Source organism: Anguilla anguilla, chromosome 2 (assembly GCF_013347855.1).
Source record: "Anguilla anguilla isolate fAngAng1 chromosome 2, fAngAng1.pri, whole genome shotgun sequence".
In the NCBI taxonomy this organism is placed as follows: domain Eukaryota; kingdom Metazoa; phylum Chordata; class Actinopteri; order Anguilliformes; family Anguillidae; genus Anguilla; species Anguilla anguilla.
Genome location: NC_049202.1, coordinates 73,625,360 through 73,641,450, shown reverse-complemented (window position 1 = coordinate 73,641,450; position 16,091 = coordinate 73,625,360). Strand labels below are relative to the sequence as shown.

Below are 16,091 nucleotides of genomic sequence, written 5' to 3'. Positions count from 1 at the left end.
TATGTCTGCAAGTGCTGGAAGACTCTTCTTTTTATTTTATTTTTTTACCGCCCCCCCCCACCCCCTGCCACTGTCAGTTGTTTTCTCATATGCACATGGGTCTGAATGCAAACAAAAAAAAAGAAAAAAACACAAAGGAAAAAAAAAAAGAAAACGACACACACAGAACACAATGGTATTAAGAACTTGTTTATTATACATTTAACGATAATTATTATTTGTGGATTATTTGGTTATGGAATACTGTATGAATTCTAGTACACATCTATTTTTTAAGAAAAAAAAAAAAGACTGAAGAAAATCCTTGGTTGTAGTGCAAAGGTTGGGGGGGACAAAAATGGTGGAGCGCCGTTTCCATAGAGACCGTATCCAAGGACACATGCAGGCAGGTTTGAGGCCACGCCCACTTTGCAGAAGCGAGTGGGGGGGGGCAGGCTTGATTGGAGGAGGGGTTTGAAGGGGCAGGGGATATACATATATTTTTTTAGAAACTGGTTGATTTCTTGTTTATGGTTACTTACCCCCCCACCCCCCCAAACTGTTTTTGCTTTGCGTTTGTTGCAGTGTCATTGTGTTCCTTTTGGGAGGTGGAAAGATTCAGAAAAAAGAGGGAGGGAAGCTCTGTGGTGGGGGGGGGGGGGGGGGGGGTGGGAGGGGGGTGGGGAGGCGGCCTCGGGCCCCCCCCCCCTTCTGAAAAGTGTTTGGGGGGAGGGTTTAAGGTGAAAAGTTATGGGGGGAGGGCGGGGCAGGGTGGGACGGGACGGGGACGGGCAGCGTTTCGGCATTGGATGTTGCCAGATCTGATCGTCCCGCTGGTGATGCAGGTTACACGCCGACGGGGGGGGTGGGGGAGCAGGTTCCAGGTCACACGGGCGATGGGAGGGGCGGGGGAACAGGTTCCAGGTTTTCGGGCCCACGTCTCCTTCAGAGCCGCTAGCGTTAGCTTCGGCGGCGCGCGGCAGCTGGGGGCGTCGCCACGGAAATGACCGGAATGTTAGCGGCATGGCGCGGCGAGCTCGGCTCGGAGCGGAACCCCTCCCTGGACCTGCAGGAGACTGAAGGGGGGGGGGGGGGCAGCCATGTTTTCCTGTTTTTGGTTTTTGTTATAAATGTTCTCGCTGATTTTTGCGTTACGTTTATGTGTCTGTATGTGCGCGTACGCCTGTGTGTGTGTGTGTGTGTGTGTGTGTGTGAGCGCAAAGCTGAAGAATGGAAGGGGTGTGTGTGTGAGAGAGACAGAGTGTGAGTGGGGTGAGTGTATGTGCGAATGCACCTGTGTGTGTGTGCATGTGGTGTGTGTGTGTGAAAAATTGAAGGTGAAATTTCCTTAATCCGTTGAGCTGAGCGAGGTGTCGGGGGTTGGGGGTGGGGGGGCATTGCCTACCCCGCCCGTTCTCCCCCCCCCCCCACCTCTGAATACTGGAATCTCCAAAGCCGTCTGGCGCACGAGTCACCTGGACAGTGCCCCCCCCCCCCCCCTCCGCGTGCAACTGCAAAACATTTGTTTTTTTTTTTTGTTAAATCTCTTCTGCCCCGACACATGCACAGGAAGACTGGCCCACTCTGGAGTGAAAAACAGCACCACCATCGAGGCTTTAAAGGAGAGCGGTGGTGCGCTGATCGCCACCTGCTGGACATTCAGGGAACTGAACAGGAAAAGCGATTCTAAACGGAGAATTGGGGGGGGGGGGGGGGGGTGAGGGGGGAAAAAGCTTCATCTGTTTTCAGTGATTAAAAACAAACCAAACGAGAGCACCTTCCTCTCCTTCCTGTCGCACTCTCTGTTCTTCATCTCTTTTTTTCACATCTCTATATCTAAAGTTTTTTTTATTTTTGAGTCAAGCGCTAAGCTTCACTGTGCTAAAAATAAGAGCAGTCAGAGGTTAAAGGTGGAAAATGCTAAGCGAGCCACACCCTCGCGTGAACATGAGCATAAGGCAGCTTGGTCAAGGCAAGGTTGTTTATAGAGCTCTTACAAACCTCTAGACATTTATAAACAGCTTTTGTCTGCCTTTACAGACATCTTCATACGGCGCATAAACCTTAATAGGCACCTTTGTATGGGTCTTATAAGCCTTTATAGACATTTATAGAGCTCTTATAAAGTTTTCAAACATATTTATAGAGCTGTTAAAAAGCACTTACCAGTCGCATAGGTTAGATGCTTTAACACCTGGGTCACAGCCTAACATCTGATTTGGTGTTTTTCAGTGGTATAATTTTATTCTTTTTTGTTCAGACTCCTGTTCTTTTCCAGCCTGTTGTTTCTTCATATGGACTCGATAAAACGCTGGCGAGGAAGGTGGTTTCTCTCAGTTGCACACTGGAGAGGGAGGCGGTTTCTCTCAATCACACACTGGAGAGGGAGGCGGTTTCTCTCGGTCGCACACTGGAGAGGGAGGCGGTTTCTCTCGGTCGCACACTGGAGAGGGAGGCGGTTTCTCTCAGTCGCACACTGGAGAGGGAGGCGGTTTCTCTCGGTCACACACTAGAGAGGGAGGCGGTTTCTCTCCGTCACACACCGGAGAGAGAGGCGGTTTCTCTCAGTCACACACTGGAGAGGGAGGCGGTTTCTCTCAGTCACACACTGGAGAGGGAGGCGGTTTCTGTCAGTCACACACTGGAGAGGGAGGCGGTTTCTCTCAGTCACACTGGAGAGGGAGGCGGTTTCTCTCAGTCACACTAGAGAGGGAGGCAGTTTCTCTCAGTCACACTGGAGAGGGAGGCGGTTTCTCTCAGTCACACTGGAGAGGGAGGTGGTTTCTCTCCGTCACACTAGAGAGGGAGGTGGTTTCTCTCAGTCACACACTGGAGAGGGAGACGGTTTCTCTCAGTCACACTGCAGAGGGAGGGGGTTTCTCTCAGTCACACCCTGGACAGGGAGGCGGTTTCTCTCAGTCACACACTGGAGAGGGAGGCGGTTTCTCTCATGTCACACTGGAGAGGGAGGTGGTTTCTCTCAGTCACACACTGGAGAGGGAGGCGGTTTCTCTCATGTCACACTGGAGAGGGAGGTGGTTTCTCTCAGTCACACACTGGAGAGGGAGGCGGTTTCTCTCAGTCACACACTAGAGAGGGAGGCGGTTTCTCTCAGTCACACACTGGAGAGGGAGGCAGTTTCTGTCAGTCACACTGGAGAGGGAGGGGGTTTCTCTCGGTCGCACACTGGAGAGGGAGCCGGTTTCTCTCGGTCGCACTGGAGAGGGAGGTGGTTTCTCTCAGTCACACACTGGAGAGGGAGGCAGTTTCTCTCAGTCACACTGGAGAGGGAGGTGGTTTCTCTCAGTCACACACTGGAGAGGGAGGCAGTTTCTCTCAGTCACACTGCAGAGGGAGGCGGTTTCTCTCAGTCAAACTGGAGAGGGAGGCGGTTTCTCTCAGTCACACACTGGAGAGGGAGGCGGTTTCTCTCAGTCACACTGGAGAGGGAGGTGGTTTCTCTCAGTCACACTGGAGAGGGAGGTGGTTTCTCTCAGTCACACACTGGAGAGGGAGGCGGTTTCTCTCAGTCACACACTGGAGAGGGAGGTGGTTTCTCTCGGTCACACACTGGAGAGGGAGGCGGTTTCTCTCAGTCACACTGGAGAGGGAGGCGGTTTCTCTCGGTCGCACACTGGAGAGGGAGGCGGTTTCTCTCAGTCACACTGGAGAGGGAGTCGGTTTCTCTCGGTCGCACACTGGAGAGGGAGGCGGTTTCTCTCAGTCACACTGGAGAGGGAGGCGGTTTCTCTCAGTCACACTGGAGAGGGAGGTGGTTTCTCTCAGTCACACACTGGAGAGGGAGGCGGTTTCTCTCAGTCACACACTGGAGAGGGAGGTGGTTTCTCTCGGTCACACACTGGAGAGGGAGGCGGTTTCTCTCAGTCACACTGGAGAGGGAGGCGGTTTCTCTCGGTCGCACACTGGAGAGGGAGGCGGTTTCTCTCAGTCACACTGGAGAGGGAGTCGGTTTCTCTCGGTCGCACACTGGAGAGGGAGGCGGTTTCTCTCAGTCACACACTGGAGAGGGAGGTGGTTTCTCAGTCACACTGGAGAGGGAGGCGGTTTCTCTCAGTCACACTGGAGAGGGAGTCGGTTTCTCTCGGTCGCACACTGGAGAGGGAGGCGGTTTCTCTCAGTCACACACTGGAGAGGGAGGTGGTTTCTCAGTCACACTGGAGAGGGAGGCGGTTTCTCTCGGCCACACTGGAGAGGGAGGCGGTTTCTCTCGGTCACACACTGGAGAGGGAGGCGGTTTCTCTCAGTCACACACTGGAGAGGGAGGCGGTTTCTCTCAGTCACACACTGGAGAGGGAGGCGGTTTCTCTCAGTCACACACTGGAGAGGGAGGCGGTTTCTCTCAGTCACACACTGGAGAGGGAGGCGGTTTCTCTCGGTCACACTGGAGAGGGAGGCGGTTGCTCTCAGTCACACTGGAGAGGGAGGTGGTTTCTCTCAGTCACACACTGGAGAGGGAGGTGGTTTCTCTCAGTCACGCTGGAGAGGGAGGCGGTTTCTCTCGGTCACACACTGGAGAGGGAGGCGGTTTCTCTCAGTCACGCTGGAGAGGGAGGCGGTTTCTCTCGGTCACACACTGGAGAGAGAGGCGGTTTCTCGCACGGACTGTGATCAGGTTTGTGGGACGGCTTCGCTGGCGATGTGACGATTATACTGAACGTCACCGGCGCAGTCTCTGCCGCGGTACGAAATTAGGAGCGTGCGCTTCGAGCTTTACTGAGAAGCTGCTGTGGGCGTGATGGCTAACGTGCTAACCCGTGCTTCCTGCTTTGAAAAGACTTGATTAGCCGTACTGATAATTTAACCAGTGTCGATGGATTCTGTCACCTTGTTCAAGAATTGCAATCAATTAGCTTTGTGTTTCCCCCTCCCCATCCCCCCCCCCCCCCTTTTATATTTTTTTGTCACCCATAATTGCTTGTTGTTGGGCATGTCACGACACAAAAGCGTAAAAGCACTGCTATGAATGAAAGTAATTATCATTAGCATGCGAGTGCCCTCACCTTTGAAAATGCGTCTCAATATTGCTTAATTATAGAAAAATACCTGTTAGTTATATGGGCCAAAGACTCAGTAGACAATATATTTAGACAAACTTCAAATGCATTCATTTTGAGACGCTTAAGAAAACTTGTTGATCTTGTTATCATGATTATTTTGTATATTAATCATATTAATACAAAATCTTGAGATTTTTTATTTAGTCATATTCTTAACTCGTAATGTGAGCAACGTGCCGTTGTATGAAGTTTGGGCCAATTGGGTTTTCCGTGGGGCGGGAGCCTTTTGATTGGTTCAAATCGGTAATTGGCAGCTCATTGTAACTCTACCCAAATGAAGCTCCCTGTTCCGTCGGGAGTGGGGTTGCTGGATTCGCAGCACCCCGGGGAGGGGGGGGGGGGGTAAGATGTTGTGGCTTCCTGTTCGGCACAGTGCTTACGTTGTGACTTCCTGTTCGACTCAGTGCTTACGTTGTGACTTCCTGTTCGGCTCAGTGCTTACGTTGTGACTTCCTGTTCGGCTCAGTGCTTACGTTGTGACTTCCTGTTCGGCACAGTGCTTACGTTGTGGCTTCCTGTTCGGCTCAGTGCTTAGGTTGTGGCTTCCTGTTAGGCAGAGTGCTTAGGTTGTGGCTTCCTGTTTGGCACAGTGCTTAGGTTGTGGCTTCCTGTTAGGCAGAGTGCTTAGGTTGTGGCTTCCTGTTTGGCACAGTGCTTAGGTTGTGGCTTCCTGTTAGGCACAGTGCTTACGTGGTGGCTTCCTGTTTGGCACAGTGCTTAGGTTGTGGCTTCCTGTTAGGCACAGTGCTTACGTTGTGGCTTCCTGTTTGGCACAGTGCTTAGGTTGTGGCTTCCTGTTTGGCATAGTGCTTACGTTGTGGCTTCCTGTTAGGCACAGTGCTTACGTTGTGGCTTCCTGTTCGGCTCAGTGCTTACTGCTCTAATTGGGGGCGACATAGCACAGGAGGTAAGAGCGGTTGTCTGGCAGTCGGAGGTTTGCCGGTTCGATCCTCTGCCCTGGGCGTGTTGAAGTGTCCCTGAGCAAGACACCTAACCCCTAACTGCTCCCAACGAGCTGATTGGTACCTTGCATGGCAGCCTTTCACCGTTGGTGTGTGAGTGTGAATGGGTGAATGGGTGAATGAGAGGCATCAATTATAAAGCGCTATATAAATGCAGGCCATTTACCATATAATTGATTCATAAAGTGCAGAGTCACTGTGAAAACCAGCAGACCCTGTAGCTCCCCAGGACCAGGGTTGGAGACCGCTGGTGTAGAGCATTGTGTCTGGATGGGTTTTGCAGACAGCTAAGGATGGCAGCGCCTCTTTGTCCGTCTGGTCCCCTGCTGGCTGATCGGGCACCTGTCTGCGAGCTCACCTGGCACGCGGCGTACGAAAGAGCCTTCCTCGCACTCGTCTGCGCGGGACCCATTCACAAAACAAACAGCGGCTGGCATCGCGCGCTTCGGACGAGAGCGCACGCTGGTTTCAAAAATGACGATCCTAGTCCTAGACTCAAAGAACAATTCAGTGAAGATCTCCATTGAAAAAAAAGAAGGCCTAGTCCATGTCTGGGAAACCAATCTTTAATTGTTCTTTTTTTTTTGTTTAATTTTCTTACACCAGAGGAACAAACAACTTTGCCAATTCCTCAAAACCAACTAATTCATAAACAAACTAAATAACATGGGATGTATGTACAAATAAACAGGGAAATAAAGTCTTGATGATCACCTCTGCCCGTGGACAGACAGTGGCAGCCATTTTAACAGTTTTCAAAGTCTCTGAACCTTCATCACGTGAAGGGAAGTCCTCCCATTCATAAACACAAGGCTCCTTAAATGAACCGTGTTTGTCGATGCCACATAACATGTTCTCCAGTATCAACATCACACACACTCATACATGCAAACTCACACAAGCCTTCTCACACACACACAAACACACGCAAACTCACACAAGCTTTCTCACACACACTCATACGAGCAAACTCACACAAGCCTTCTCACACACATGCACAAACACACGCAAACTCACACAAGCCTTCTCACACACACTCAAACACACAGACTCGCACATGAGCTCTTGCACACACACTCATACACACAGACTCACACAAGCTTTCTCACACACACTCATACACACAGACTCACACAAGGTTTCTCACACACACTCATACACACAGACTCACACAAGCTTTCTCTCACACACATACACACAGACTCGCACAAGCCTTCTCACACACACTCAAACACACACACTCGCACATGAGCTCTTGCACACACACTGAAACACACAGACTCCCACAATCTTTCTCACACACACTCATACACACAGACTCCCACAGAAGCTCATGCACACACACTCGTAGTCAGACACACACAGCCATGGCGTACACATGAATTTAGCATTGCTAACGGCTAAAATCAGGACTCCAGATTTACAGAGGCTGAGGTGAATGCTGTGTGTGCACAGGGTTCATAGCCCATTGTGAGGTCAGGAGGTACCCACAATGCATTTGAACCAAATCGACTCAGTCTAACGGTTTTGCAGCTGTAGTCTGAGTGTGGATTGGTTGCTGGGTGTTTGGTGACTGCGAGCTGCGTGTGGATTGGCTGCTGGGTGTTTGGTGACTGCGAGCTGCCTGTGGATTGGTTGCTGGCTGTTTGATGACTGCGAGCTGCGTGTGGATTGGTTGCTGGATGCCGTCGTTGCTGTGCTGATGCAAGCCTGCTGAAACAGCTCAGGAAGCTCAGAGGGGAGCAAACACTCCCTCCTCACCCATGATGATTACTCTGTTTTTCCTACACTGAAGCCTGCCAAACACATGCATGCACACACACACACACACACACACTCACATTCACACACACACACTCACGCACTCACGTACGCACGCACGCACACACACAAACACAAACAGACACACACTCACATACACAGACACACATGTGCACACATACTCATACACACACAGACACACACGCACACACAAACGCACACTAACACTCACATGCACACACAACCACACGCACAGAACCACACACACGCACACACACACATACACACGCACATATTCACAAACACATACACACACACCCAATCACACACTCATAACGTCCCACATATTCACAGACATACATACACACACTCATAATGTCCCACATATTCACAGACATACATACACACACTCATAACGTCCTTGTATTGTGAAACAGACACACACTCACACAAACACACACTCATATGGTCAGTAAGGTGAAACAATTTCTGAACTCGATATCTTTGTCCCATTTCCTGTAACAACATAGTCTCACATTTTAAATAAGGTCATAACAGTACATGTATCAACAACCATCCACTAAACCAAGCAGCTTCATCCCCCCAAACTACCATCCCATTTAAACGTGTTCTCCCCTAAGGCGACCCCCAATATTGTGACTTCATACGTCTTTTTTTTTTGTGACTTGAAATCTAGCCTGATGTGGATGGTGGTGCAGTCCTGGTGCCACTAGGGGGCGCTGTCTCCTCTCAGCCGCTCTGTGTTGGAGAGCAGATGATCCTCAGGGCGCCGTCCTTCCCTCCGGGGCCGTGCAGTGAGGCGTGGCGGTTCGTCGCTACGGCGACGCCGTCCTGGTACAGTAGCGTGGAGGCTTCAGAGGGGGGCGCCATGCCCGTGGCCTGTTGGTAGACGTTGGGTGGCGGCAGCTTGTCCTCGACCCGCTGCTGCACCCGGAGCTCGGGGAAGCAGTGAACGCACGTCTCTGTAGGCCACGCCTTCTTCTCTTCGTGACCCCGTCCACCAACCACCGTAGGCCACGCCTTCTTCTCCTCATGACCCCGCCCACCAACCACCGCGTCCATCAGCCGATCTGCACAAAGACAGACACGGGGACCGGTGTGGACCAATGAGCAGTGGCCACCAAATTTTATACGCCCCCTAGACTCATCGGCAGCATTTAGAGAACATCAAATTACAAAGATAAATCTGCAGACACTGCAGTGTAGTCAAAGACACTACCATAGACTAAGCAAGATAGTCAACTCTCACGCTCCTCTCTCTCCTGTTTTTGCTGAACTTCCTGAGGCTCTGTTGTATTGCAGTGACTTTCTGGTGTTTGGAAAACCCCATATTGGCGGTGTGGTTAGTCTGTGGTGATATTGGCGGTGTGGTTAGTCTGTGGTGATATTGGTGGTGTGGTTAATCTGTGGTGATATTGGCGGTGTGGTTAGTCTGTGGTGATATTGGCAGTGTGGTTAGTCTGTGGTGATATTGGCGGTGTGGTTAGTCTGTGGTGATATTGGTGGTGTGGTTAGTCTGTGGTGATATTGGTGGTGTGGTTAATCTGTGGTGATATTGGTGGTGTGGTTAGTCTGTGGTGATATTGGCGGTGTGGTTAGTCTGTGGTGATATTGGCGGTGTTGTTAGTCTGTGGTGATATTGGTGGTGTGGTTAGTCTGTGGTGATATTGGCGGTGTGGTTAGTCTGTGGTGATACTGGCGGTGTGGTTTTAACATGCCGAGCTTTAGACCAGCTGATCCAGTGACTCCATTTCTAAGGAACAATATTTCATTCTGCTCCACGGTGAGTCACAAGGTGTTTTTGGTTCTTGTTTTATTCTCAAAATCAGCCACCAGTTCAGAGTCAAGACACCGTGGTGAGGGAAGTTAATTAAGCAATAGGATGATTTATGTTCTCAGTTTTGCGCTGAGTTACAAACAGGGACCAGTGAAGGCTACGGATCCGGCACCAACCAGCAACAGCGCCTCCAGTCTTCAGCCTGACGCTGGGTACATACTCTACCCGCGAAATGCAAATGCACATCCGGGACATACTCCAGCTCTGTTCACACGCCATACATGTGTTTACCAGCTTCTTTTAGTCTGAGGCTATATTACTTTACAGGCATTTAGCAGCTCTTGTCCAGAGCAACTTAATAGCATCCGCTTATACAGCTGGATATATACTGGAGCAATGCAGGTCAAGTACCTTGCTCAAAGGGTACAATGGCAGTGTGCTGCCTGGAAATCAGACCCGTGACCTTCAGGTTACAAGCCCAGCTCCTTACCCATTATACAATGCAGCCGTCTCCCGGCACTGCTACTCCACCAGGTGGCAGCTTAGGCCTATCCTGGTTGGAGCGAGGAACCTTGGAGGGGAAACGATTCCTTCTTTGTCTGTAGGCTGTTCGTTTCGCTGGGAAGGAAGGCGAGAGACGCGCCCCCCCCCCCGCCCTAACCCTAACCCTAACCACCCACCCCCCCCCCCCCCCCCCCCCCCGTGTTGGTCATCGCGCGCGTTCCTAGCATAGGGCATGTACCAGGCCGTGCTGTCGTTGGTGACGGATCGTAGCGGAGGATTGGCCAGAGTCAGCGGGAAAGGCCACGTCCTCACCTTTGGAAGAAGGGTGAAGGGCGTCGTCGCTGGTTTCCTGCTCCTCCTGGGGCCCCGCCCTGCGGGCCCCCCTGGCCCCCCGGCCCCTCGATCTGCACAGCAGCGCCACCAGGGCCACGGACAGGGTGCAGAAGAGCGCGGCCAGACACAGGCCCAAGAGGGAGTAGATGATGACCGTGTGGTGCTCCCCTCTCGGGAAGGAGCTCCCCCTGGTGGTGGACGGCGTAAGTGCAGCTCTGTCCTCCGGAAGCCGAGTCAGACTCCGGGCGGTTGGTTGAGCTGTGTTGGTAAAGGAACGACCTGTGAAAACCTGCCTTTTTATTTCGTGGCATGCTGGCATTTTTATTTTTTTGACACAGTCACAGAGGTGTGCTCTCTTGACCTTGGAGGGTCTGCTGGTTTTCGCTGTGACTCGGAAACTCACCTCACCTGGTTCTGTGTGTCTGGACTGGTCGCTGATTTTAAAACAGAAGCAAGCCGACCCTACATCTCTCTGAGCATAAACGTGAACACCGCTGTTCTGTTCTGTCCTAATCCTGACAGCTCAAGTGTACTGTGCTATCACTGAACTACCCATTGCGTAGATGTGAGTACATTACTCCTCTTTTAGCCTACAGAGCCAGATCCAAGTGTCAAAGTCACGAGCTTTAAGGCACCGTTTTTGTAGTTGCACCTGTGGTAAAAAAAAAAAAAAAAAATATATATATATATATATATATATATATATATTTTTTTTTTTTTTTTTTTTTTTTTTTGACCTTTATTTAACCAGGTAAAATCAGTTGAGAACCAATTCTCATTTACAATGATGACCTGGCCAAGAGGTGTCAGCAACAGAAAATAGGTAAAAAAACACAGTCAGCACAAAACGACGCATACAGTACAGATACAGTACAGTACAACATACAGTATGACACGACAGTACATAAGAAACGGCAAAAGACGGCATAGGTAAATAAAATAAATCAAAAGTCAATAAATAAAATCAATAAACCAATAAATAAACACTATGTGCAAGAGAAGGTGAGTTACTGGACTTTGTACAGTTGTAACGGGAGAGAGAGTGAAGAGAGGGCTGGTCAGCAGGTGCAGCAGTCAACTATGACCTGTTGCAGATTTTGTTTGAACATGTTGAGAGATGTGAGAGCTGTGAGTTTGAGTGTGTTTTGTAGTGTGTTCCAATCGTTTGCAGCGGCAAACTGAAAGGAATTACGGCCAAACACAGTACAGACTTTTGGAATGATGTGCATAATGAAATCACTGGATCTTAAGCGGTAATTGCTGTCGGAAATGTGCAGGTTTGAGAGGTAGCAGGGTGTCTTTCCCAGGAGTGTTTTATAAACTAATTGCAGCCAATGTTGTATCCGCCTGGTATGAAGGGAGGGCCAATCCACCAGTTTGTAGAGATCACAGTGGTGAGTGGTGAAGGGTGCGCATGTGGCAAAACGGATTGCTGAGTGGTGGAGTGTGTCGAGCTTGCTAAGGCTGCCCTTTGATGCCATTTTATAGATTATACCACCGTAGTCAAACATTTTTTAAAAGGCTCTATAAGTGAAGTCAGTAGTTACAAAAAGTGAAATAAAAATAATAACTTTTCCAGTGCTGCCCTACTGTCTCTTTGTCAGTTTTGCGAACATTTTGTGCTGTTTTTTTTTTTTTTTTTTTGGTGACCGGTGATTTGGCTGGTAGCGCCCGGGCCGGACGCGCAATCCGAGCGGCAGCCGGCCGGCACTCACCCTTGCAGGCCTGCGCACATTCGACGGGGTGGCTCCCGCACAGCTCCGCGCACTGCATGCACTGTTTCAGCAGCGGGTCGTAGAAGTTCCCCGGGCTGGCTCGGCAATGGAGCGACGCTGTCGAGGAAGAGAGCAGAGACGGAACCGCGAGGAACCGCGCAGACGATAGAACGCGTCAGAAGAAGCCGCAGCTGCTAACATCACGAACACAAAAAAGGGCATTTTCTTCAGCAAAATGGTCACCACCGCACGTCCTGGTTCTGTTATTTTGGCTAACACCTGTCAAGCAGCCAGAGATCGCAATTAATCCTCTGATATACAGTAAAATGTGCGCTGTAATGTTGAGACAAACGGTTCAATTAATTAGTGAGAATAGGTTATAGGAATTTAACTTTCAAAACTAACACCCGTCTGATCTCTATGACGGCGTTCTCCGAAAGCCTATTCTGGAGTGGGAGTTCTTTTACGGTTAATTTGTAGTGTTGAGCAAATTCAGTTTGACTACCGCTGCTAACATCCTGCTTGTGTCGTAGCCTACTGCTGTGCTTTTGCCTTGTGGCACGAGACCAATCGCAAAATTATTGTTTTGAATTCTTCCTGCTTCTGAAAAAAAAAAAAAAACACTTAAACGCTTTTTTCCAGGCGATACCTGGCTTATATTATATATGTATAGCTTTACGGCATTATCGGTGTACATTGTGTCAGGTAATTTCTCCGGCTTTCGTTAATAATAATAAAACGATTATTCAAAACAATAATTGAATATGAAATATTACGTCAGGCGTTTTCACTACTTTCCAAAGAAACGTAACAGGTAGTTTGCAAATAAGTCACAACCGCGATCGTTGACTCAAATAGAAATTCATGTTATTAGTCGCGACACCTCTTTACCGTTAGAGCCATTTCCCCCCGGTGGGGGATTAAATAAACTGTCTTGGCTCGTCACTGTCCTCTGGCGGACATTGTAGTGCAGTCTTGGCTGAGAAATAAACGGGAAAGGGTCTTGCAGGTATAGTGTCGCCCCAGATGGTCTCTGTTGTAACGTCTCTGTTTTTATCTTTTTTTAAAGAGGGAAGAGAAACTCACCACAGAATTCGACGCATCTACCTTGACTGTGCTCGCAGCTCCTCTCGCAGGACAGGCACATTCGCACGAGCTGGTCCCAGTACTCACTGTCGCTGCAGCTTCCATCCATGCTTCCGCGCGGCAATCTAACGGGGAGAAAAAAGAACCGGTTCTGAGGGGCGCGTGGGAATTCCGCGGCTTTCGCTTTTATATCGCGATTGCAATGTGGCGGAATAACGCGCGCCTTACTTGTATGTGCGATATTGTTCACTCCCGATATAGGCCTTTGCTGCACCCATGCTTTCCCAAAAGGCCATAACATTGCAGTAATACATATGTAAATTATGCTATAGTTTATAGCTGTGAATTGTAAGCCTGCGGGGTACTTCTGTAAATAATTTTGCACTTTTTCGGTATAACGTGTCCCCCTCTGGATCAAATTTCTTCTTGCTGGCAGGTCTATAAAATGAGTGTAGTCCTAAAACTGTGGCGTGCAGAATAGTGTAGGCTATAGCCAGTATTTAGGTTTGTTTAGCTATATCGGAGCAGCCAGTACTAGTTAGGCCTACGTACGTCAGCAATACAAAATAGCCTACATTTGTTAATCGCGAGACCGTCCTTGAATCAGAAACATTTTATCATACGTCCATTATTCCGGCTTGTTCACAATGCAAGATATGGATGTTGCAATATAAACATACACAAATAGATCTGTAATAAAATATTTATATAGTACATTAAAATATAAGACGTATACAATGTCAAAGTATGTGTTACGTTAAGTTTAATTTATATCCAGTTTTTTTATAAAATACATTGTTACATCTTTGCTCCTGGAAGGAGCTTTTTCATTGTGAGACAGATTTTCTGATCAGTTTTAATATTTGCCTGGAGAGAAAAAAAAACTGCACACAGACACGCACATTCTCTCTTTCTCGCACTCACATACACACAAATGCATATATTCGTTCTAATTCGTTCATTCACATTCTTTCTTCCATTGTGTGCAAATAGTGTACACTATTCAGAGGTATTCAGTGTCAGTGAATAAGTTATTGATTTACTCCATTGAAACTGTTTATTGTTTTAGTATTGCTGACGTTAGTTCGCTGTCCTCTGTAAAAAAAACTCCGTCTCACATTGTTAATCTGAGATTCGCACTGAAAGCGAATCGGAACGTTACCTGGGTTCTCGAGGCGAAGGTGTAAAAGCTGAGGTGAGATGATTCCCTGGTTCGCTCTGGATAAAACGAGCCGGTAGGACCCCTGGATCCACCACAGATCCACACCTGTAGGACAGCTTCTAAGTCTGTCTGCTGTTCCCCACCTTATAAACACATACTTCTGTAATAAAATAATGTAATCACTTATAACCTGAATATATGGTAAATTCAAACTCTGATATTTCATAATTGACTGACTTTCCTTTGCTCACGTCATAAGTTATTCAACTGCTGTTCTTTGTGAGCAGCGTAATGTTCAGTGTTAAACCAGATCAGACATAGTAAATCTGATTCCTTACGGGACTCGTACAGACCCTGTCAAAGTTTAATCCAGTTGAATATCTCACTGTGTGAAGCTTAATCAGGCACAGAGCGTTTTGCGGGCACCAGAAATGACCCTTTAAATGAGTGAAATCAGACGAAGGGACTCCCGAACTTACCTAAGGCAAACGCAGCCGGCTGTGCTGCGCAGATGCTGCCGTTTGCAGATCCTGCCGTGTGCGCGGGGCGTTTGCAGATCCTGCCGTGTGCGCGGGGCGTTTAAAGATCCTGCCGGGTGCGCGGAGCGTTTGCAGATACTGACGTGTTCGCGGAGCGTTTGCAGATACAGCCGTATTGGTGGGCCGTTTGCAGATACAGCCGTATTGGTGGGCCGTTTGCAGATACTGCCGTGTGCGCGGGGAGTTTGCAGATACTGCCGTGTGTGCGCGGGGCTTGTGTGTCTTTGCGGGCAAGGTGATTTGAGTAGGGCTGTTCTTAGCACTTCCTGGGGAAGCCCCTGCACTCAGACTGGGGGAACACTGTGATACCCTGTGCTACGCTGTGAAGCTTTGTGCTGTGCTGTGACACTGTGCTACACTGTGATGTCCTGTGCTGTGCTGTGCTGTGATGCTCTGTGCTACACTGAGATGCTCTGTGCTGTGATACCCTGTGCTGTGCTGTGACACTGTGCTACACTGTGATGCTCTGTGCTGTGACACTGTGCTACACTGTGATGCTCTGTGCTGTGATCTCTTTTCAGTGTTGTTAGTGTATGTTACTGTGTTCTTCTCATAGACACACACACACATGCATACACATAGACACACACACACACACACACACATATGCATACACACACGCACACACACATCTATACACACACACGCATACACTCACACACACACATACATACACACACACTCACATTTACACACACACACACACACGCACATGCACACACACGCACACACACACATCTATACACACACACACGCATACACTCACACACACACATACATACACACACACTCACATTTACACACACACACACACACACGCACGCACACATGCATATATGCTCCCCCTCTCTTTTTGCTGGGACTGTCTATTTCACCAGCTAGTTATACACCTTAGGCCACTATGATTATTTACTCCGGCTGATCCCATTCCCTCCCTGTTGCCTCTTAGCCAAACTGTAAGTGCTGACACTGGCAGGCTGCAGTTTTGCTGATAGTATAGGTGAGTTTACCTGCCTTCACCGTTCAGCACTTTGAGATTGTTAAAGGGGCTGATAATGCCTGCAGTCCACTCCAATCATCCACTGCCTGTTCCTGAAGAGACTGATTAGATTCTACAGCACACCTGGGGACCAGCATTACACACATTCCATGCATTACACACACTACACACATT

The 16,091-nt window shown here is 49.1% G+C and overlaps 2 protein-coding genes and 1 long non-coding RNA gene across 6 annotated transcripts in view; 2 read left to right on the top strand and 1 right to left on the bottom strand.

Moving 5' to 3' along the window:
* Window positions 1-289, top strand: part of usp22 (ubiquitin specific peptidase 22) — a 34,239-nt gene extending 33,950 nt beyond the window's left edge. For both annotated transcript variants that reach the window (XM_035405873.1, XM_035405872.1), the window contains exon 13: window positions 1-289. This exon is cut by the window's left edge and continues 571 nt beyond it. The gene's annotated coding sequence lies outside the window, so the exon portion shown is untranslated.
* A 457-nt stretch (window positions 290-746) lies between these two features.
* Window positions 747-1,128, top strand: LOC118221435. The gene is made up of 2 exons (XR_004764106.1): window positions 747-856; window positions 897-1,128. It is a non-coding gene; the product is annotated as an uncharacterized LOC118221435 (long non-coding RNA).
* A 7,023-nt stretch (window positions 1,129-8,151) lies between these two features.
* LOC118219938 (tumor necrosis factor receptor superfamily member 13B) lies at window positions 8,152-15,119 on the bottom strand. Of its 3 annotated transcripts, none has more exons than XM_035403435.1 (6): window positions 14,858-15,119; window positions 14,379-14,538; window positions 13,217-13,341; window positions 12,131-12,247; window positions 10,395-10,673; window positions 8,152-8,871 (listed from the first exon to the last, which is right to left on the bottom strand). In XM_035403435.1, the coding sequence occupies exons 3-6, from the start codon at window positions 13,323-13,325 to the stop codon at window positions 8,531-8,533; spliced, it is 846 nt and encodes a 281-aa protein (XP_035259326.1). In that variant the 5' UTR covers window positions 13,326-13,341; window positions 14,379-14,538; window positions 14,858-15,119; the 3' UTR covers window positions 8,152-8,530. The 3 variants fall into 3 exon arrangements, with proteins under 3 accessions (XP_035259326.1, XP_035259327.1, XP_035259328.1); XM_035403436.1 differs by having other exon boundaries at window positions 14,379-14,521; XM_035403437.1 differs by having other exon boundaries at window positions 14,379-14,483.
* Window positions 15,120-16,091: the final 972 nt, after the last annotated feature.

Bases quoted from the DNA above. Each gene is read 5' to 3' on its own strand.
- LOC118219938 (XM_035403435.1), bottom strand. From the start codon at position 13,325: ATGGATGGAAGCTGCAGCGACAGTGAGTACTGGGACCAGCTCGTGCGA. The intron at 12,248-13,216 runs GTGAGTTTCTCT...CTTCCTCGACAG, and splicing joins TAGATGCGTCGAATTCTGTG to CGTCGCTCCATTGCCGAGCC. The intron at 8,872-10,394 runs GTGAGGACGTGG...GTCTTTGTGCAG, and splicing joins CCTTCACCCTTCTTCCAAAG to ATCGGCTGATGGACGCGGTG.